The 20,945-nt window shown below is 43.3% G+C and overlaps 2 protein-coding genes and 4 non-coding genes across 6 annotated transcripts in view; 1 reads left to right on the forward strand and 5 right to left on the reverse strand.

Moving 5' to 3' along the window:
- The window catches only part of LOC117743225 (15-hydroxyprostaglandin dehydrogenase [NAD(+)]-like), a 3,804-nt gene extending 2,326 nt beyond the window's left edge, over positions 1–1,478 (forward strand). Inside the window, exons 4-7 of the mRNA XM_034551055.1 lie at positions 18–114; positions 311–387; positions 497–654; positions 1,063–1,478. Of these exons, the coding sequence (XP_034406946.1) occupies positions 18–114; positions 311–387; positions 497–654; positions 1,063–1,180 (450 nt within the window). The 3' untranslated portion in view covers positions 1,181–1,478. The remainder of the gene's footprint in view (positions 1–17; positions 115–310; positions 388–496; positions 655–1,062) is intronic.
- A 174-nt stretch (positions 1,479–1,652) lies between these two features.
- LOC117743226 (15-hydroxyprostaglandin dehydrogenase [NAD(+)]-like) lies at positions 1,653–8,882 on the reverse strand. The gene is made up of 8 exons (XM_034551056.1): positions 8,814–8,882; positions 5,145–5,292; positions 3,371–3,494; positions 3,127–3,233; positions 2,935–3,031; positions 2,601–2,677; positions 2,341–2,495; positions 1,653–1,922 (listed from the first exon to the last, which is right to left on the reverse strand). Exons 2-8 carry the CDS (start codon positions 5,235–5,237, stop codon positions 1,805–1,807), a joined length of 771 nt encoding a protein of 256 aa, XP_034406947.1. The 5' UTR covers positions 5,238–5,292; positions 8,814–8,882; the 3' UTR covers positions 1,653–1,804.
- Positions 5,675–5,747, reverse strand: trnav-aac. Its single transcript has one exon. It is a non-coding gene; the product is annotated as a tRNA-Val (tRNA).
- Positions 6,226–6,297, reverse strand: trnad-guc. The gene has a single exon. It is a non-coding gene; the product is annotated as a tRNA-Asp (tRNA).
- On the reverse strand, positions 7,104–7,176 carry trnav-cac. The gene has a single exon. It is a non-coding gene; the product is annotated as a tRNA-Val (tRNA).
- Positions 7,650–7,721, reverse strand: trnad-guc. Its single transcript has one exon. It is a non-coding gene; the product is annotated as a tRNA-Asp (tRNA).
- Positions 8,883–20,945: the final 12,063 nt, after the last annotated feature.

Genomic DNA, 20,945 nt, shown 5'->3' on the forward strand with positions numbered 1-20,945 from the left:
GTGTGTGTGTGTGTCAGATGGGAGTCATCAGGGGGAGTTACACGGCGCTGGAGCACATGAGCAAGTTGAGCGGAGGTCGCGGAGGGGTCATCATCAATACGGCATCCTTGGCAGGTAAAAAAATTAATCAAAATCACCCACAATGCATTGCACGCGCGACGGTTGCTTAGATTTTTCTTTTAAAAAAACACTTCACCTCCACCTGCGCCACGTTTCGAGAACTCTTTACTATTATTATTGTTACTTAAATCCTCGGAATTTGGCAAAAGAAAAGCCCACGATGTCGACTGACCCGACCCGCATCCCGCAGGTCTCGGCCCCCTACCGAGCTGCCCGGTCTACACGGCCACGAAGCACGCCGTGGTCGGCTTCACTCGGGCCATGGCGGTGAGGACGCTGGTTTTCTTTCTTCCACAGAAGATTTAAAGAGTGACGAGCCTCTGAAGCTGTGTGTGTGTGTGTGTGTGTGTGTGTGTGTGTGTGTGTTTTCCCCCAGGCCGCGTCCACGGCGTCAGGTTACGGTGTTCGGTTCAACACCCTCTGCCCCGGCTTCGTCCGAACGGACCTCTTCTCCTCCATTATTTCCAACTCGGGCCGGTTCTCCCACCTGACCGACGCCACGCAGCAGCTGGTCGAGCATTTCGGAATCGTGGAGTGAGTCTTCGTTCGGTTGAAGGCGAAATCGACACAACTCGCTCCATTAAAATCTTTCTAACTGCAACAACAACAACAACAAATCTATAATTTTTAGACCCCTTTTGCGATCCCTCATGTTATAAGTGTTTTTAATTATTAATCGTATATAAGAAAATATCCACATGTGAATGAGAGACTAATTAATTGTTCTCATTCAATTAACTTTTGAGAAATATGAATATTTTCATTTTCTATTAATCTTGACGATTTATTTTTTCCAGATTAATAATAAATAAGTCAAGAGACGAAAATATTCACATTTAAGAAGCCGGAAGCAGAACATCCACCAAAATACGTTGCACTCGATTCGTCTTTGCAACTTTGTATCCTAAACTATGATTTTAATATTTAAATGTATTATTTCAGCCTGGCTGACGTAGCGGCGGCCGTTCTGGAGATGGTGACGGATGAGACGAAGAACGGAGAGGCCTTCCTGGTTTCCGCGAAGAGAAAGGAATACGTGCGTTTTGCCTCGTTCGTCTAGAAGAAGCTTCACCGGATCGAAGCAATGAAGTTCGGTTCTTTTGAAGTTAAGCAGACGACGACGATTACATCATTTTGTTAGTTTAATTAACGCTGAATTGTGACGACGACTGCGTTTAAATGTGCACAAGTTCGACTGAAAGATATACAGAATATATTTGCACGTAATGACCACTAGGGGGGGGTCACTGTTGAGCCTTCGTAAAATGATCAGTTCCTTCAAAATAAAATGTTATTTTGCTTCAAAGTCAAACATCACATCATGCAATTGTATTTTTTAATAAATACGTTAATTCATAATTATGTTGTTTGTTCTAATCTGTTCTAATCTAATCTTTCTGTCAGTTTACTTATAGATGTACTAATACATGAGCAGTACTTTTATGTAGAACTTGGTCAAGGTGGTGCGAATTATAAATACTTCATACATTGCCGTGTACTTTAATCTTTATTGATCATAAACTGGTCACATAAGACATTAGTTAGTAACTAGAGCTCAATGGAAGTTTATAGATTTCATGAACAATTTCCATACATGTTGCCAGATAATCAGGTAATTGAACAGATGACATGAATTTAAATGATGTTCTCTCCGTCCTGGTCACCTGGACCAGAGACCGAGCTGCTAGCTGAATGTGGGGAACGTCATGTACGTCTTCCCGTCGCCTTTCAGGATGAGCGCCTCTCCGCTCTTCGTCTCGTCGGTCACCAGCTCCAGGAGGCCCTCGGCCACCTCGGACACACTGAAACACAAAGCACGGCGGTAATAAAATGGATTTTTAAAAAACCGCGGTGCATATTTAAAAATATGATTTGTGTGAGAGAGTGAGTTTTTAAATTTTTTATTATTATTTGAAACATAGACAACCAGAGGAGTCACCCCCTGGTGGTCAGGAGAGAGAATGCAGCTTTAACACATTAAGCATAGACTTCTATACAACCAGAGGAGTCGACCCCTGGTGGTCAGTAGAGAGAATGCAGCTTTAACATATTAAGCATAGACTTCTATACAACCAAAGGAGTCGCCCCTTGGTGGTCAGGAGAAGAAATGCAGCTTTCGTGTTGGTTTTACTTTTTTTTTTAAATTTGGTTGCATAACATTTTTTTAATTATATTAACAACATTGCAAAAAAATGCAATCCATAAATATGCTCAACTCACTTTAACACCCCTTTGTCCACAGATTTTCGGGTCTGGGCAGCCAGCTGGGAAAATTGTCCCATTCTGTCGTAAATGTTGGCGAAGAGGTCGGTTTGGACGTAAATCGGGCAAACGGCGTTGAACCGAATGCCGTAGCCCAAGGCAGTCGAGGCAGCCTGATAAACAACAAACACACACACACAAGCACACACACACAAACGTATAATGCGATCAATAAAAAGGATGAAAAAGTCAAGCCGTTGACCGAAAGCCGTCCTCACCGCCATGGCCCGAGTGAAGCCGACCACGGCGTGCTTCGTGGCCGTGTAGACTGGGCAGCTCGGTAGGGGGCCGAGACCTGCAGACGACACCTTTTTATTCGTATTGTTTTCATGCAGTAATTTCCCTTCAAGCCTATATGTGCACGTCATAGCGGAACAGAGCGCCGCCAGCTTTGAATTCATATTCATATGAATATTTGTATATTTAATTTCTTGTAGTCTTATAAACAAGTGTACAAATTAAAAGAAATTGCACCAAAAAAAAAACTGAAATACTCTTACTGCTTGGGAGATACAAAGTACTGCGTATTACAATGCATTGTGGGTCGTATACCTGCAAAGGATGCAGTGTTGACGATGACCCCACCCCGACCTCCTGTCAACTTGTTCATGTGCTCCAGGGCCATATAGGTTAGCCGTATAACCGCCACCTGTAGGCGGATGATAATAACTGAAGAGTTTTTCCTTGTGTTGGAGGTTGTACTACGTCGTCCGACCTGGATGAGGCGAGGCTGTAATGTCTCACCAGGTTTATGTCGACACATTTCTCCCACTCCGCCTCGTTCAGGATGCCGGCGTTGTTGCACAGGATGTCTATGCTGCCGAAGGTATCCACCGTTTTCTGAAAGGCAGCTTGAGAGCAGATGAAGAACACACGGCTGTTGACTTTAAACTCGGCCGCCCAAGTTGACCTCCAACAGGTGTAAACAATAATAAAACAGTGCGTGGTTAACAATGGCGTTGTCTGTAAATGAGTCCTCGAGCATCACCTTTGGTTTGCTCCTCTGATTCAATGCTACAGCGGAGGAACAGGGTCCTATGTGCTCCGTGCTGCTTGTCGAGGGCTTCCTTCAAAGTCTGGCCTGCAGATTCATTCACATCCAGCAGGGCGACCTGCACAGGTGGAGCACCAGAGAGACACAATTTTTGGACGCTTTCCAGAGATACATTTGCAACACTGAACATTTGCCTTTTTATTTACACGTGGTGCATGTTAGGCGAACGTTCACTAGCTCTACGTGGTGCACGTTAGGGCTAACGTTCACTAGCTCTACGTGGTGCATGTTAGGCTAACGTTCACTAGCTCTACGTGGTGCATGTTAGGCTAACATTCACTAGCTCTACGTGGTGCATGTTAGGCTAACGTTCACTAGCTCTACGTAGTGCATGTTAGGGCTAACGTTCACTAGCTCTACGTAGTGCATGTTAGGGCTAACGTTCACTAGCTCTACGTAGTGCATGTCAGGGCTAACGTTCACAAGCTCTACGTGGTGCATGTTAGGCTAACGTTCACTAGCTCTACGTGGTGCATGTTAGGTCTAACGTTCACTAGCTCTACGTGGTGCATGTTAGGTCTAACGTTCACTAGCTCTACGTGGTGCATGTTAGGGCTAACGATCACTAGCTCTACGTGGTGCATGTTAGGGCTAACGATCACTAGCTATACATGATGCATGTTAGGCTAACGTTCACAAGCTATACGTGGTGCATGTTAGGCTAACGTTCACAAGCTATACGTGGTGCATGTCAGGGCTAACGTTCACTAGCTCTACGTGGTGCATGTTAGGGCTAACGTTCACTAGCTCTACGTAGTGCATGTTAGTGCTAACGTTCACTAGCTCTACGTAGTGCATGTTAGGGCTAACGTTCACTAGCTCTACGTAGTGCATGTCAGGGCTAACGTTCACAAGCTCTACGTGGTGCATGTTAGGCTAACGTTCACTAGCTCTACGTGGTGCATGTTAGGCTAACGTTCACAAGCTCTACGTGGTGCATGTTAGGCTAACGTTCACTAGCTCTACGTAGTGCATGTCAGGGCTAACGTTCACTAGCTCTACGTGGTGCATGTTAGGCTAACGTTCACAAGCTCTACGTGGTGCATGTTAGGCTAACGTTCACAAGCTCTACGTGGTGCATGTTAGGCTAACGTTCACAAGCTCTACGTGGTGCATGTTAGGCTAACGTTCACTAGCTCTACGCGGTGCATGTTAGGCTAACGTTCACTAGCTCTACGCGGTGCATGTTAGGCTAACGTTCACAAGCTCTACGTGGTGCATGTTAGGCTAACGTTCACTAGCTCTACGCGGTGCATGTTAGGCTAACGATCACTAGCTCTACGTGGTGCATGTTAGGCTAACGTTCACAAGCTCTACGTGGTGCATGTTAGGCTAACGTTCACTAGCTCTACGCGGTGCATGTTAGGCTAACGATCACTAGCTCTACGTGGTACAGGCCACAGCAAAAAAGAATAAACTTCATAATAATTCTCAAATTCTGACACTATGCTTTTTTATTAACAGCATTTACTTGTACTTTCCCAATACTTAAGTACATTTATTAATCAGAAAATTACTTTTGTAATTATACAGTAATTGTCAGATACTTTAAGACTTTTACTAAAGTAAAAATAGGTGACTTTCACTGGAATCATTTTCCAGTAATGCATCTATACTTTTACTCATGTATGGTTTTTGGGTACTTTATACACCACTGTCCCCCCCCCACCCCACCACATACACACACACACACACACTTAAACATTACCCTGGCACCGTTTTGCAGGAGTATCTCCGTGATGGCTTTCCCGATCCCCATCGCCGCTCCGGTCACCACGGCGGTTTGACCACTTAGCGCCATGTCAGCTGTTTGGTAAAAAGAAGAGGAAGAGGAGGTCGGCTGTACAGGAGGTCAGCTGGAAGAACAACAAATGTCCAGAGTGAGAGGAGCTAGTGGGCTTTATAAACGCCGGCCTCATGTCTGATAAAGTGTCATAAAGCTCTTGTGTTACGTGAATGTTGTTGCAACCTTTGGACAACAAGAGCGTGACATCTTTACCTTGGTTGACCGGGTTTCGATTCCCCGACGGGAAGTACCTTTCTTTTATTTTCCATCTTCATTTCACTGTATTTGAATGTAGTTTTGTTAACGATGATGTTATTTGTACATTTTGATGAGTGAATTAAATAATCATAAATCTAATTTTAATTCAAACTGTCAGTTAAGACGGCGTTAGATTTATATTTTATATAATTTGCACTATTTTTATATCTTGACTTGTGTGAAAAGGGAAATAATGTTTCCGCCCGGTCTCGAACCGGGGACCTTTCGCGTGTTAGGCGAACGTGATAACCACTACACTACGGAAACTGTGTGGAGAGGTGCGTTCAGGGACTTGAGTCACTGCAGTAAAGTTGGCCATCACTCCCTAAATCAGGTTTACGAGGCTTGAAAAATTCATCTTGAGTAATTTCCTCAATACCGGAGAAGGAAAGCTAGCAGCAGTTGGTTTGAACAAAAATAAAAATTAATGTTTTTTTGCTCTAGATACGGGGGTCACTAATGGATCCGGCCCAGACGCTGTTGTATCTGGAGCTGGCTCCCTGTTCCCTACCAGTCACACATTTATTATTATTTTGCATTTTTCCACTATTCTTTCCTCTAAAAAGAACTCCCTAAAATGCAACTATTACGGCCCTTTCTAAGCCTCTCATACATCCTTAGCTTTATCTAGTCCTGGATTTATGATTATTTCCTTTATTCTCATTAAATGTACAAAAAGCACCATCAAAAACCACAAAACTGCATTCAAACGTAGTAAAAATACGTCAAAGTAGTAGTAAAGTTACTCCCCGTCGGGGAATCGAACCCCGGTCTTCCGCGTGACAGGCGGAGATACTGTCCACTATACTAACGAGGAGGAGTCTGAAACGTCATGTGACCCAGTCTGAGCTAAACAATTGGCTCACATGTGTAGGCGCTCTTTAAAAAAGAAGTCATGTGGACTAAACAAGCCAGACTTCCCTCGTCTCTCCTACTTGCAGCAGGACTTTGTTGCATCACAGCGGTGTCGTCAGAGTCCATCGTCTCCACTGAAGCTCGTGTCCCCTCTGTGAGACGTCTCCGGGCTAAAGGAATCTCAGGGAGCTGCTCAGGCTTTGTGGCGACAGCAGATTTATTCCACATCTGCATGTGTGACAAAAGGACAATAGGATGGTCAATTACCCAGTAAGCAAAACTATATATATGTTTTTAGGCGTGTAAGAGCCATTTTGTTAATTACTTGTTGGGTAAGGAAGAGGAGGAAGGGGACGAAGGCTGTGCAGGATCACCGCTGGAACAACAAATGTCAAGAGTGAGAAGAGCTAGTGGGCTTTTTAAACGCCGGCCTCACGTCTGATAAAAAGTGTCATGAAACTCTTGTGTTACGTGAATGTTGTTGCAACCTGTGGACAACAAGAGCGTGACCTTGGTTGCCCCATCGCGGAAGACCGGGGGTTCGATTCCCCGACGGGAAGTACCTTTAAAAAAAGAAAATGTTATCTTAATTTCACTGTATTTGAATGTAGTTTTGTTAACGATGATGTTATTTGTACAATTAGGAAGTGAATTAAATAATCATAAATCTAATTTTATTTCAATCTGTCAGTTAAGACATCGTTAAGATTTATATTTTATATGGTTTGCACTATTTTTATATCTTGACTTGTGTGAAAAGGGAAATAATGTTTCCGCCCGGTCTCGAACCGGGGACCTTTCGCGTGTGAGGCGAACGTGATAACCACTACACTACGGAAACTGTGTGGAGAGGTGCGTTCAGGGACTTGACTCACTGCAGTAAAGTTCGCCATCATTCCCTAAATCAGGTTTACGAGGCTTGAAAAATTCATGAGTAATTTCCTCAATACCGGAGAAGGAAAGCTAGCAGCAGTTGGTTTGAACAAAAATAAAAAATTCATGTTTTTTTGCTCTAGATACGGGGGTCACTAATGGATCCGGCCCAGACGCTGTTGTATCTGGAGCCGGCTCCCTGTTCCCTACCAGTCACACATTTATTATTTTGCATTTTTCCACTATTCTTTCCTCTAAAAAGAACTCCCTAAAATGCAACTATTACGGCCCTTTCTAAGCCTCTCATACATCCTTAGCTTTATCTAGTCCTGGATTTGTGATTATTTCCTTTATTCTCATTAAATGTACAAAAAGCATCATCAAAAACCACAAAACTGCATTCAAACGTAGTGACAATATGGCAAAAAATAAGTAAAGTTACTCCCCGTCGGGGAATCGAACCCCGGTCTTCCGCGTGACAGGCGGAGATACTGTCCACTATACTAACGAGGAGGAGTGTGAAAGTAAAATTAGAACAGAAACAGTCCCTCTTAAATGTATAATGAGTGCAAGAGCCATTTTGTTTGTTATGTTTAACCTTCCACCACTAGGGGGCGTAAGGCCACTGTCAATGAGGACAGAGGCCAATATAATCAGGAGGAGCAATGAAACGGTGAACTATAGTGGGTTTAAATGAAGGTGAATAAATTAGAACAGAAACGGTCCCATTTAAGTTAGAAATCAGTTCCTCCTCGGTTATATATTCTCATATAAATGTTTTCGTGAACCACTAATGTGGAAGCCACGTTGCCTACATAGTCACTGCACTACAGGACACAACCTCCAGGTAGCTTATAGCCAGACTAGTTATGGAGTCTGAACCCTTTGGCTCTAGTCATTATTATTACTATTAGTAATTATGGCAGAAACAAATATGGGGACGTGCAGACTGACAAGAAAAGCAACGAGTCCTCTTGAACAATGTCTACACACCTCAGTAGAACATACCAATCCGCTTGTGCTGCCCAATTCTACTTGCACGTGGCACGTGGCCTCAGGCCAATGTCAAACGGTCAACCTACAGAGCTAGTCTCAGAGTTAAAGACACGTCCCAACAAAGACTTGTAATGGTCCGTCTACAGAGCCCCTTTTCACAGTAAAATGTACCTGCTGCACCAACAAAAACGGTCTCTTACAAGCTCTTTTGAGAAAAATACTCCGTTTTACAGCCACTAACTGCAGCTAAAGACAGTCGGCCCCAGAGGCCTCTACACAGAATCAAACCAACGTGCACCTGCTCGGTGAAGTCCGGCGGCTACTGAAGATGACTAACACTGCTTTATTGAGACTTTAATTCAGGTGTGTTGACAGTCCACCCGACGTTAATACATCCATAAAGCACTGAAAGTTGAGCAAATGCATGCTAATTTGCTAGAAGCTAACGTTTGACTGACTAAAAAATAAAAGTTAGCAGCTAACGTTAGCATCCGGCAACCAGAAGCTACGGTTTGTATCTGACGACGCAAATACAGTGAGATACGAATTAGCTGCAATGTTCCTAAACAATGTGCACGTGAGTTTAGCCCCAAAAAAAACGACCCTCACCCGACTTCAGTTCCTTCTTCAGCTCTCTTCCGTCCCGCAAACCGTCGACTCGTGCCAGCGTCGTGAGAGGTGTCATGGCGGCGGAAAAAGAAACGTAAGGATCCGTGGTGGGCGTGGTCACGCTACTGGCTACGGGTAGTAAATACGCTCCAAAATGATGAAAAATCACTCATTTAGAGCAAAATAATAACTCCGGAAAAAAAAGTAATCCTTCAACAATATCTCATGTGCGAGAAATTGTAATTTTTTGCCAGGTTAACCTCCCATTGCCTTTAGTCAGTAAGTTCATACATTTCCCAGCATGCCTTTCGACTGTCGCCACAAAGTGGGAGTGACCTGGTTTTTACCTCGATCAGAAAACTTGAGAGAAACACAAGTCCCTGTATTATGCACACACGTGTGCCTTTTTCGTTTTGGAGAAGTAACCTCTTTAAATGTGCACGTGGAATTTTAATTAATTCATCCACTTAACTCGCGTTTCAGCATGACTTCTGCTCATGTTCCAAACTTTTACTTACACTTTCTCCAGGAAGTTTAAACGTCAGCAAGATCATATTGTGTGATCACGATCTTTGAGCAAGTTGATTGTTTATTAATTGGTTGCTCGTGAGTCTTTCTCCGGGGTTTATGTTACGCCTCGCCTAGAGATAAAGAAAGAACAATAAATCTACTACATCTCTTAATTTAATTGTTTTATTATTAAACACTGCAGTAATATTACATATCATTGATTCAATCACAGAAGTGGGTATTTTTCGACATTCATGTTTTATTGTACAACAATTACTGAGGACTCCTGAAATATATAAAGAGACATTGTTACATTCGAGGGTATATGCTTTAATGAAATATGCACGTGAGAGCAGTCTGAAAAAGGTGAGCTGGAAGTGCTGTTACTAAACATTACTTCTAAATATGTGTTCATAGGAATGAAGATCAATGTGCATGTGTTTATAACACAGTGCCTCCAGGACGCCCCAGTGCAAGCCTCCGTGGTCGTAAAATTGCTCTAAAATACTCACACACAAAAACAATGATTTAAAATTCAGGTGACATTTATTTAATTTCATATCATTAAAATATTTGACAGATGTTCACAGATCTGTTTTCTAAAAATTTCTAAAAACATTTTATACACAAAATACAGTAAATACATACAAAATAAATAACTCATTCAGTCGTTGCTGACCTGGCAACAAACGAAGCTGCAGCGTCGTCTGAAAAATTAAGATCCATAGGAGTGTCCAAAATCTTGTATCTGGAGTGTCCATAGCGTTAGAGCAAGATGACGTAGAAACATCCTCCGACACATTATTAAAATTCACCATTTGTTCCAATTGTACTGGGTTCGCAACCTGAGTGTGTTCCCTATTGAGACGTCTGGCATAAGAATTAAAGTTGTGGTAAGTTATTTGACAGTGACTACATACAATTGTGTAATCCTGTCCACCTTAAATTGCATGGACTTGCTTAAGATGTCTGATAAGTGTCCTTACTTGTTTTGAAATGGATTTCATGGACACGTGTACATGGTGGTACAACCTACAGCACTGCCTGGAGATTCGCGATAAGCTCCATAACTTTTGATCTCTTTATATATATACACATATATATACACATATATATATACACATATATATACACACACATATATATATATACATATATACATATACATATATATACATATAAATATATACATATACATATATATATATACATATACATATATACATACATATATACACATATATATATACATATACATACATACATACATACATACACATATATATATATATACATATATATACATATATATATATATATATACATATATATATACACATATATACATATATATACATACATATATAAATACATACATATATATATATATATATATATATACATACATATATATATACACACACGTACACTTTTCCCCTTCACAATAAAAGCCCCCGACACGTACACCCCGAACACTGCTTCTGTTTACTTACTCAATATAACAGCTTACAGTAGAACCTCGTTATGATGATAGAGATGAATGTCCGTAGTCTTTAATATAAAAAAGCATAAACGATGCAGTGTTGCATCACAGGTTGATCTGAGCGGATCGTTTCCCACAGCTGCGGCGGAGCTGGTCGTAAACATCGGTCTGCAGAGTAAACTGGTCTCAGATCGACTTGACGTCAGATAACGACGTGACATAAACATCAGAGTGACAACGGGAGCGCTTCGGCACGTGTTTACTGGCGTCATTAGTATATTGAACACGCATCGACAGACTCGCCTGCTTCGTGGGGCGCTCTTTGTTAGGTGGTGCATTTTACAGCGAACTTGTCCGTCTTTACTGCGTGGAATGCTATGTGTAGCTAACGGAGCTAACGTCGGTAGCTTGTTGACCACGTCCGCGCACGTCACTGATAACACTGGTTGTCTTAGTTTGAAAAACAACAACAACAACAACAACACACGTAGCTAATTAGGGACACGTCACATCGACAAATCTGCCCCCGGGTTTCCCCCATCATGCACTGGGGCCGTGCAGGAGGTGGAGCGTCATCATCAAAGGCAGAATTTGATGACGTCACGCGTCAACCAGAGAACGTTTATAAATATACCCAGAGGCAACAAACACAATTTTCTTCACAAACCACCGTTTTTTTCTTCACAAACACCGTTTTTTTCTTCACAAACACCGTTTTTTTTCATCACAAAACAAGGACACCGCCAGTTTTATTAACAAAATGTTGGCTTTAGTTATGTCCAAGTTTTTACGTAAGGGAATAGAGCCTGCTAATCCTCCCAACCAAGTTCTACCGCAGCAACTGGACCAAGATCTACCAATATCGCTGTTACTGGACAAAGCTCTACCTTCATTGCTGCCACTGCCAGAACCTCGGCGAATACTCCAACCACGCAGACGATTGATGGACACAAAAGTCCCTGCTCTGTGCAAAGAAATAGAAAATAAGTCTGAGAAACTCGCAGCAATGGTAAAAGAACACCAAGATCTACCTCCATTGCTGCCACAGGACCAAGATCTACCGATACCGCTGGCACTGCAAAAAGATCTGCCACTGACGAAACCTCGGCGAATACTCCAATCACGCAGACGATTGATGGACAGAAAAGTCCCTGCTCTGTGCAAGGAAACAGAAGATAAGTCTGAGAAACTCGCAATGACGGTAAAAGAACACCTCCAGAGTAATCAGGACTGTGACAAAAAAAGCAGGTCCGTCAAAGAGCAGTTGGAGAAGACCTATTTAAGAAAAGTGATCATGGATCTCACCAAAAACAATAAAGAACTCTCTGAGGCGCTCACAGAGAGTAAAAATCAGCTGTCGAGAGCAACAGCTGAACACATCCAAAATGCTGCGACCGTGGAGGCTAAATTCAAGACACTGAACGTGCAGCAATTGGACTTAATGACAATTCAGGCAGCTTACCAGGCTAAGGAAATAGAGTACAAGTCACAGATAATGGAACACATCAAAATTAACAACGAACTGTCTGAGAGAAACAAGGTCCTGAATGTTGCGCTTCTCAGTGCCAGTTCGGGCCCTGCCATCCCCCAACCCAATGCTATCCCCCAACCCAATGCCATCCCCCAACCCAATGTTATCCCCAGACCTGTTGCTATCCCCCGACCTGTTGCTATCCTCCGACGCATTACTATCCCGCGACCCGTTGCTATCCCCCGACGCATTGCTATCCCCCGACCTGTTGCTATCCCCCGACTCGTTGCTATCCCCCAACCCATTGCTATCCCCCGACCCGCTGTTGTACACCAACACGTTGTTGTACACCAACATGTTGGTGTTGTACACCAACATGTTGCTACCTCCAGACCTGTTGCTGTCCCCCGACCCGTTGCTGTCCCCCGACCCGTTGCTGTCTCCCGACCCGTTGCTACATTTGCCATCCCCAAACCCTTCGTTACCATTGGCAACCCCCAAGCCCCCCGAGGCAAAGCTATCGTGGTCAACCCCAAACCGAAAGTTATCGTAGTCAACTCGCGACGCAATCCTATCATTGTCAACTCTCGAGCCTTACAAACCTTCGGCAACCTCTAGGCAACCGGTTGCCTCTAATGCCAGCAATGCAAACGTCCTACATTTTAGCGACCCCTGAAGGGCCATTAGTGTACGGATGACATGTCGTCTTAAAGCATTTTGAGTGGTCGGAGGACTACAAAAGCGCTTTACAAGCTGTGATCATTTCATGACAGCTCTTAATAGTTTAATTGACAGTTAAACTAAAACATGGAACAGCAGCCCTAGAAGGAGCTCAGTTCTATGGCTTGATCAGGATATCTAGCAATTAATGAAAGAAGTTGACCTCAAAAGGTCTTTAGTCACAAAGGCTGATACTGATCATCTCATTTACACAGGTGTAAAAAACAAAGTTACCGTGCTATGCAAAGCTAAGATAAATTACTTCTCAAAACCTCTTGAAGAGGCCAAAGGTTGTAGTTCCAAATTGTGGAAACACATTAATTATTTAACCAACTCAAACACCCATAAGTATCAGAGAATAAAGGAACTGAGAATAAACAACAAACCTATCTCTGATAATGCAACAATGGCAAATGAGTTCATTGCTTTTTTTGTAGACTCAGTACAGGAACTTGCAAACAATTTTAAACCAGTAGAACTGACACCCAACACGTTGGATATAATAATATAATCTATTTTACATCAAAGAAGTTAATCTTGAGAAAGTAAACACAATTATGGCTCACTTTAGTAGCTCAAAGGCTACTGAGGTGTACCATTCTCCACCGGGTATCTTCTTGATAGTGCTTTCCCAATTCTGACTTGGATAACTCTGTTAAGTAAAAAGTCTTTAATCCAATTGTATATTCTGCCCCCTATTACCATTATATTTAATTTAATCAACAATCTGCTGTCCTGATGTGAGGAGCCAGGACAGCAAACAGTCGTGACTTTGTTGAGTGATTAACCAGTGAAGGTCGTGGAGGAGCGGAGAAGTGTGGGTACATTTCGGGAGGTTAAAGACCAGTCGAGCTGCTGCATTCTGGATGAGCTGTAGAGGTCGAATGGCATTAGCAGGTAGACCTGCCAGGAGGGAGTTACAGTAGTCTATCCGTGAGATGACCAGAGCCTGTAACAGAACCTGTGCCGCCTTCTGAGTGAGAAGAGGTCGTATTCTCCTGATGTTGTACAGCATGTACCTACAGGAGCGTGTTGTTGCGGTGATGTTGGCAGTCAGGTACTGTCAAGTGTCACACCGAGGTTCCTGGCAGTCGGAGTCGGGGCCAACACTGAGTTGTTGAAGGTGATAGTCAGGTCGTGGGTGGGAGAGCCTTTTCCTGGAAGGAAAAGAAGTTCAGTCTTGTCAGGGTTAATTTTCAGGTGGTGTGCGGACATCCACTGAGAGATGTCAGTCAGACAGAGATTCGTGCTGCTACCTGTGTTTCAGATTGGGGAAACGAGGGGATGCTCTGGAGAACAGCACAGTTGTTGGACACAAATTTGTGAAGCCGTAAATCTCCGTTTGCACACAGCTCACGTGCCTCCTTTGCAATTTGAATGGCCTTTTCATCAGCTTCAACACTAATGATGCCGTCATCTACATAAAAGTCTCAGGCAATGAACTGTGACCCTAATGGATGTGTGTGACTGTGTTCATTGGCGAGCTGCTTTAATCCATAATTTGCACACCCTGGTGATGATACGGCTCCAAAGAGATGGACTTTCATCCTGAATTCATGGGGAGGTGTGCTTAGGTCGCCGTTCTTCCACCATAAGAAGCGTAGGTAGTCACGGTCATTCTCTGAGACATGGAACTGATGGAACATCTTTTCTATGTCACACATCAGAGCAATGTGATGCTGTCGGAAACGAATGAGAACACCTGTCAGGCTGTTTATCATGTCTGGGCCTGGGAGAAGGTGTTCATTGAGGCTACTTCCCTTGTACTTTGCTGAGCAGTCGAAAACTACTCTCAGCTTTTCAGGCTTTTTGGGGTGATAAACACCATGGTGAGGTACGTACCATTTTTCTCCAAAAGTGCCTTCAGTACATACTTCCTCGACGTCACCTCTTTCAATGATGTCCTTCATGTAGTTAATGTAGTCGTTCTTGTAACTCTCATTTGCAATTAACTTCCTTTTCAGGTGACTCAGCCTCACAGCAGCAAGCTGCTTGTTATCGGGTAAACATGGCCTCTCTCTGAAGGGGTGGGGCATTTCATAATGTCCATGTCCGTTTATCTTTATGCTTTCCTTTAATTTGTCAAAAAAAATCAAATCTTCTTGAGAGACTGTTTTGTCGTCTCCTTAAGTGTCTCTGAAATCAGTTTCGAGAATTCTTATTGCATCCATTGGAGTCACTGCGGGCAGCTCCTTCACGGTTACTCTGTGACAGTGACCGTTTGACAATTGCGCATCAGAGTGAGGTGCTGAACAGCCAACAATACTCCACCCTAAGTCTGTAAGAATGGCAAATGGTTCATCATCTTTTCCTGTTATGACACGTCTTGGTACGAGAGCTACTGGACAATTGTAGCCTATCAGCAACCCCACGTCGCAGTTAAGAAGAGCTGGTATTTGGTCTGCAATTGCTGTGAGATGGCTCCATCCTTTAGCCGTTTCGTGCGTTGGTATATGTTGCCTGTTCACGGGTATGCAGTTTTTGGTGTATGTAGGAGGCAGTTTGATATGCACAGTGGAATTGAACCCTCTCACACGCAGACCAGATGTCCGTTCACTTCTAAACACCATATTTTCGGCCATCATAGTAGTGAGTTTCAATTTGACTCGGCAGGTATTCAGCTGCAGTTCATTACTTACATCTTGCTCAATGAATGTCGTGTCACTTTGTGTATCCAGCAGGGCATACACAAGTTTTTCACTGGATGGATTCTTGTCGCTCGACACCCACACTGGCACGATCATGGAGGTGTTTTCTGACTGACCTTGGCTGGTGACATTGAGGGACAGAGCAGATGTTGGTTCCCTTTCATTGCGTTGCGCAGAATTGTCCCTTTTTGCCCATTCTTTGTTTCCACCTTTTCCGTAGCCATCGTCGTGAAGACATGTGGGATGTCGTCCTTTGCATGAGTCACACGTGTGGCGTTGCCGGCACTCCTTTGCGCTGTGACCGGGTTTTAGACATCCATAACACAGTCTGTTATCTTTGACGTACGTCCTCCTGTATTCCAGTTTTCTTTTCATGAAGTCTGGACATTTGCAAAGCTGATGACCGATATCCTCGCATAGCATGCAAGGGGCCTTGACGTTTTCCTTTGTTGATGTCTGCTTATTCTTTTTCACCACTGTTTGTGTGTTGAAGGCACTGGCTTTGTTTCTTTTGCTTTCCCTTGTGCTCCACTTGTCTTGACAAGATTCAGCTGAATGGAGAGCGAGGAAAGAGGTGACTGGATTGCAGGCGGGTTCGGCCTCCACGGACATGAACTTGGCAAAGTCCTTGAAGCTAGGGAAATCCTTTCCCTCTGTGAGACGCAATGTCACTTGCCGGTTCCATCGTGAGGCTAGCCACTCTGGCAGTTTCCGCATCAACTTCTGATTTTCCTCACAATCGTTTAGGATGTTTAAGCCTTTTACATGGGGCATGGCCTGCAGACAGGCATTTAAGAAATCTGAGAAGTTTCTCAGTCCTTCAGCATCTTTAGACTGTATTTTTGACCAGTTGGATAACTTTTCTCTAAAAGCCTTTTGAATGATGAACGGCTGGCCATACCTCTGATTGAGCTTGTTCCAAGCGTCACTGTAAGCTTCGCTGTCACTACGATAGAATGTCCCTTCTAAGCATTTATGAGCTGAGCCACCTACATATCTCTTGAGGTAGTGCAGCTTATAGGTAGTGGGAATGTTCTTTCCATCTATAAAGGGACATAAATGAAGCTTTCCACTCAACAAAGTCAATTGGATTTCCATTAAACACTGTGGGCTCCGGCATTGGAAGTCTGTTAATAGCAATGCTGTCCTGAAGAGCTTTTGCTAGGCAGGATACATCAAAGGGAGGAGATTGAGTGACAACTGTGTGAGGGCGTGTTGTAGCAGGGGGAAAGGAGCGTATAGGGTCCTGAAATTACTTAAAGGACTGGGCATCAGACTCCTCTTTCACTTCTCTGTCATATGCTTCAAGTCTGGCTTGGGCAGCCTTTAAGTCTTTTTCAGCTTGCAATCGTTCTAATTCGGCCTTTTGTTCTTCTAATTCCCTCCTGTGTTCTTCCTCTAACACTCGAATCTTTTCCTTTTGTCTCTTTTCCTCTATTAACATCTTATATTCAGCCTCCTTAGCAGCTAACTCCGCCGCTCGCTTGGCTGCAACACCTGAGTTCATGGAGCGATGACTGCCAGTCAGTGCTGAAGCAGAGGAGCCATAAATGGACCGGGCATAGTCGGGCTCAAGTAGCTCACGCAAGCGCTGTCCTTCATGTTCTGCATCATATTCTCCATTTACGCCAGTCAGTCTCTCATTCAAGATCTTGATAATGTCACTGGTTACTGCTGCACAAGCATCAACTTTACGCCTTAGCTCAGTATCGGGCGGGCCGCACCCTCTCAATTCATCATACACTTTCATGACATCTATTTTCTTTATTTCCAAATTGTCTGCGAGGGATGCTAAGTGACTTTCTGCTAGTTCAGATTTGAGTTCTTGACGTGTTAGACGAGCTTGGGCTTTCCACTGTTCATAAAGACTAACGAGTCTCCTTGCCCGTTTGCTCTGCTCTTCTTTACGGTATGCTAGCATCTTTTCAGTGGGAACTGAAACTTACTGCTGGTGAAATTACTCTTTTATTTTCTTCTTCTGGGTCACAATACATTCATTAAACGTGTAAACTATCTGGACCCGTATGAGCTTTAGCCTCATACGGGTCCATTAAACTATTACACTTTCTTGGTCCGTAAGAAGTTCCGTAGTCGTACCGTCAAGTTCGCATTCGAACGTAAAACAAAACTGCATTTCCTTTTAACCTTTTCAAGATAAAAGTCTTCTATAGAGAGGCAGCTCTAGTGTGAAGGATGAGGACAGAGGAGAGAGAGGCTGCTCTAGCAGTGTGAAGCTGCTCAGAGACAGCAAGGATGGCAGTCTCTGTTGAGTGGCCTGTCTTAAATCCAGACTGGTGAGGGTCAAGAAGGTTATTATGGTGGAGAAAGGAGGAGACTTGGTTAAAGATAGCTCGCTCTAGAGTTTTGGAAAGGAAGGGGAGGAGAGAGACAGGTCTGTAGTTATTGACTTCAGATGGGTCGAGAGTGGGTTTCTTCAGGAGAGGGTTGACTCTTGCCTCCGTCAGAGAGTTAGGTTGAGATGGGTGAGAAAGGGAAGAAGGTCGGGAGCAATAGACTGGAGAATGTGAGACGGGATGGGGTCAAGGGGGCAGGTGGTAGGGCGGGCAGAAGTTACCAAGGTAAGAACTTGATTGGGAGACAGGGGGATAAAAGAGGAAAGCGAGGAGGAAGAAGATGAAGTTAATGGAGGTATGGTTATAGAAGATGGATTAGTAAATGAGGAGCGTATGTCATCTATCTTTTTTGTAAAGTAGTCAACAAAGTGGCTTGGTAGAAGGGTGGAGGGAGGGGGGGATGAGGGGGGTCAAGGAGGTTGGAAAAAAATAGAGAAGAGCTTTTTGGGGTTAGACAAAGAGGATTCGATTCTGGATTGTTAGAACAGGCTTTTGGCTGCAGAGATAGAGGCAGAGAAGGAGGAGAGAAGAGATTGATAGGCGAGCAGGTCGTCGGCGTGTTTGGATTTTCGCCATTTCCTTTGCGATGCTCGCATAGTGGCTCCACGGAGCCGGAGAGGACTTGCGGACCTTTCCAGTCGTAAGAGGTCAGAGAGAATCAAGAGAGGAAGACAGAGTAGAGAGGAGAGTGTCAGTAGCAGAGTTAGGATGCATGAGTGAGAAGGAGTCAGTTGAAGGAAGGGCTGACAGAACAGACAAGGCTAGAGAGGAGGGTGAGAGGGTGAGAGGGTGAGAGGGTGAGAGGGTGCGGATGTTGCGACGGACAGGTGCAGAGTCCGTTGTGGGAGGGTTGTCAGTTCCAAAGAGTGGGAGAGAGTAAGAGATGAAGAAGTGGTCAGAGACATGAAGTGGAGTTATAGTGAGGTCAGATGTAGAGCAGTTTCTGGTGAAAATATAGTCAAGGTGGTTGCCAGCTTTGTGAGTAGGAGGGGAAGGACTGAGAGAGAGAGCAAAGGAAGACAGTAAAGGAAGACAGTAAAAGTAACAGGTCACATGACTTCTCTGTCTGGATGTTAAAGTCGCCCATAAATCCAGTTTGATGAGGTGTTATCTGGTCTCCATATAAAAGGTTAATCTGTCATCTGTTTGATGAGCCTGATTGGGATAATCACAGCCTCTTTCCATGCACTAGGCAGTCTCCCCACTTCCCAAACTTTATTATAAAATGCTAACAATTTTGTCATTGCCAACCTACCTAAATGCTTCAGCATTATATATCATATTTGATCCTTCCCTGGCGATGTCAATCAGGCTCTTTCTATCGCTCTTTCAACCTCTTCCTAAGTAAATGGGGTATCCATTGTACTGTTAGTATCGTCTCTTCTTTCCACTGCCTCTGCATATGTGATTTTATTTAGCACCCTCACCTGCTGTACTTCCCTCTCCTTTTTCAATACCGCATACCCATAATACGCCACACTGTGCTCCCCCCGCAGTTACAACACTTTGGAGGCCCTTGCTTGCACTCCCCGTACTCGTGGTCTTCCCCACACCTCGCACAGCTCCTTCTGCCTTTACACGCTTTAGCTGTGTGGCCAAACCTTTGGCAGTTGTAACACCTCATAGACTTTGGAATAAACTCTCTCACATTATACCTCAGGTAGCCTAAAGATAGATAGATAGATAGATAGATAGATAGATAGATAGATACTTTATTAATCCCCAAGGGGAAATTTGTTGTCATAGTAGCGCTCAACACTTTACAGACACCAAATGGAATAGACTAAATAAACTAAACACACAAAATAAAATAAATATAAGAACAGGGATGACAGATATATACAAAATAATAAAAAAAAATATATATATACACACAGTAGAATACAAATAACTATGCAGTGTGTATTAAGGAAATTAAATTAAATTAAATGTAAACAGAGTGTGCAAAATATGTAAAATATACACTACGGTTCAGAAGTTTGGGGTCACTTAGACAATTTCGTGTTTTCCATGAAAACTCACTTTTATTTATCAAATGAGTTGCAAAATGAATAAAAAATATAGTCAAGACATTGACAAGGTTAGCAATAATGATTTATATTTGAAATATTAATTTTGTTCTTCAAACTTTGCTTTCATCAAAGAATGCTCCATTTGCAGCAGTTTTATAGCTTCTCTCACTAGCATAACTGTTTTCAGCTGTGCTAACATAATTGCACAATGGTTTTCAAGGGTTTTCAAGGGTTTTCTAATCATCCATTAGTCTTCTAAGAACACAATGCACCATTAGAACACTGGAGTGATAGTTGCTGGAAATGGGCCTCTATACACCTATGTAGATATTTCATTTCCACCTAGAATAGTCATTTACCACATTAACAATGTATAGAGTGTATTTTTGATTAATTTAATGTTATCTTCATTGAAAAAAAACAGTGCTTTTCTTTGAAAAATAAGGACATTTCTAAGTGACCCCAAACTTTTGAACGGTAGTGTATATATACACACAATAAAATACGAATAAGATAATTTATCTGGCAGTTCTTTTTCCTCAAACTCCAGCACAACGTAATCACTGTCCCTCCTCATCCCCTCTCGAGTTACCTGTAGCCTTCGGCCTCCTTTGAGGTTTGCTTTAATTTCTTCCATCGTGACTCCAACCGGCACCCCCCGAAATCACTCCCTTACGCCACTCATTCCCCCTTTGGATACTGCTAGTGTTCACTACTTTAAACCTCCATATTTCTTTAATCCTGTCTGCTCGTACTCTTTGCTCTTCACTTCTACATACAATCAACAAATTTCCATCCCTCAAAACCTTCGCCATGAGAATATCTCCAATCTGATTTTTCAACACCGTGGTTAGTGTCACCGGGCTCATGGCGGAAACCCCCCCGCTCTTCGCCGAACCTTAGAATAATCTTAAACTCCAATCCGTCTGGACAC

Source organism: Cyclopterus lumpus, chromosome 14 (genome assembly GCF_009769545.1).
Source record: "Cyclopterus lumpus isolate fCycLum1 chromosome 14, fCycLum1.pri, whole genome shotgun sequence".
Classification (NCBI taxonomy): domain Eukaryota; kingdom Metazoa; phylum Chordata; class Actinopteri; order Perciformes; family Cyclopteridae; genus Cyclopterus; species Cyclopterus lumpus.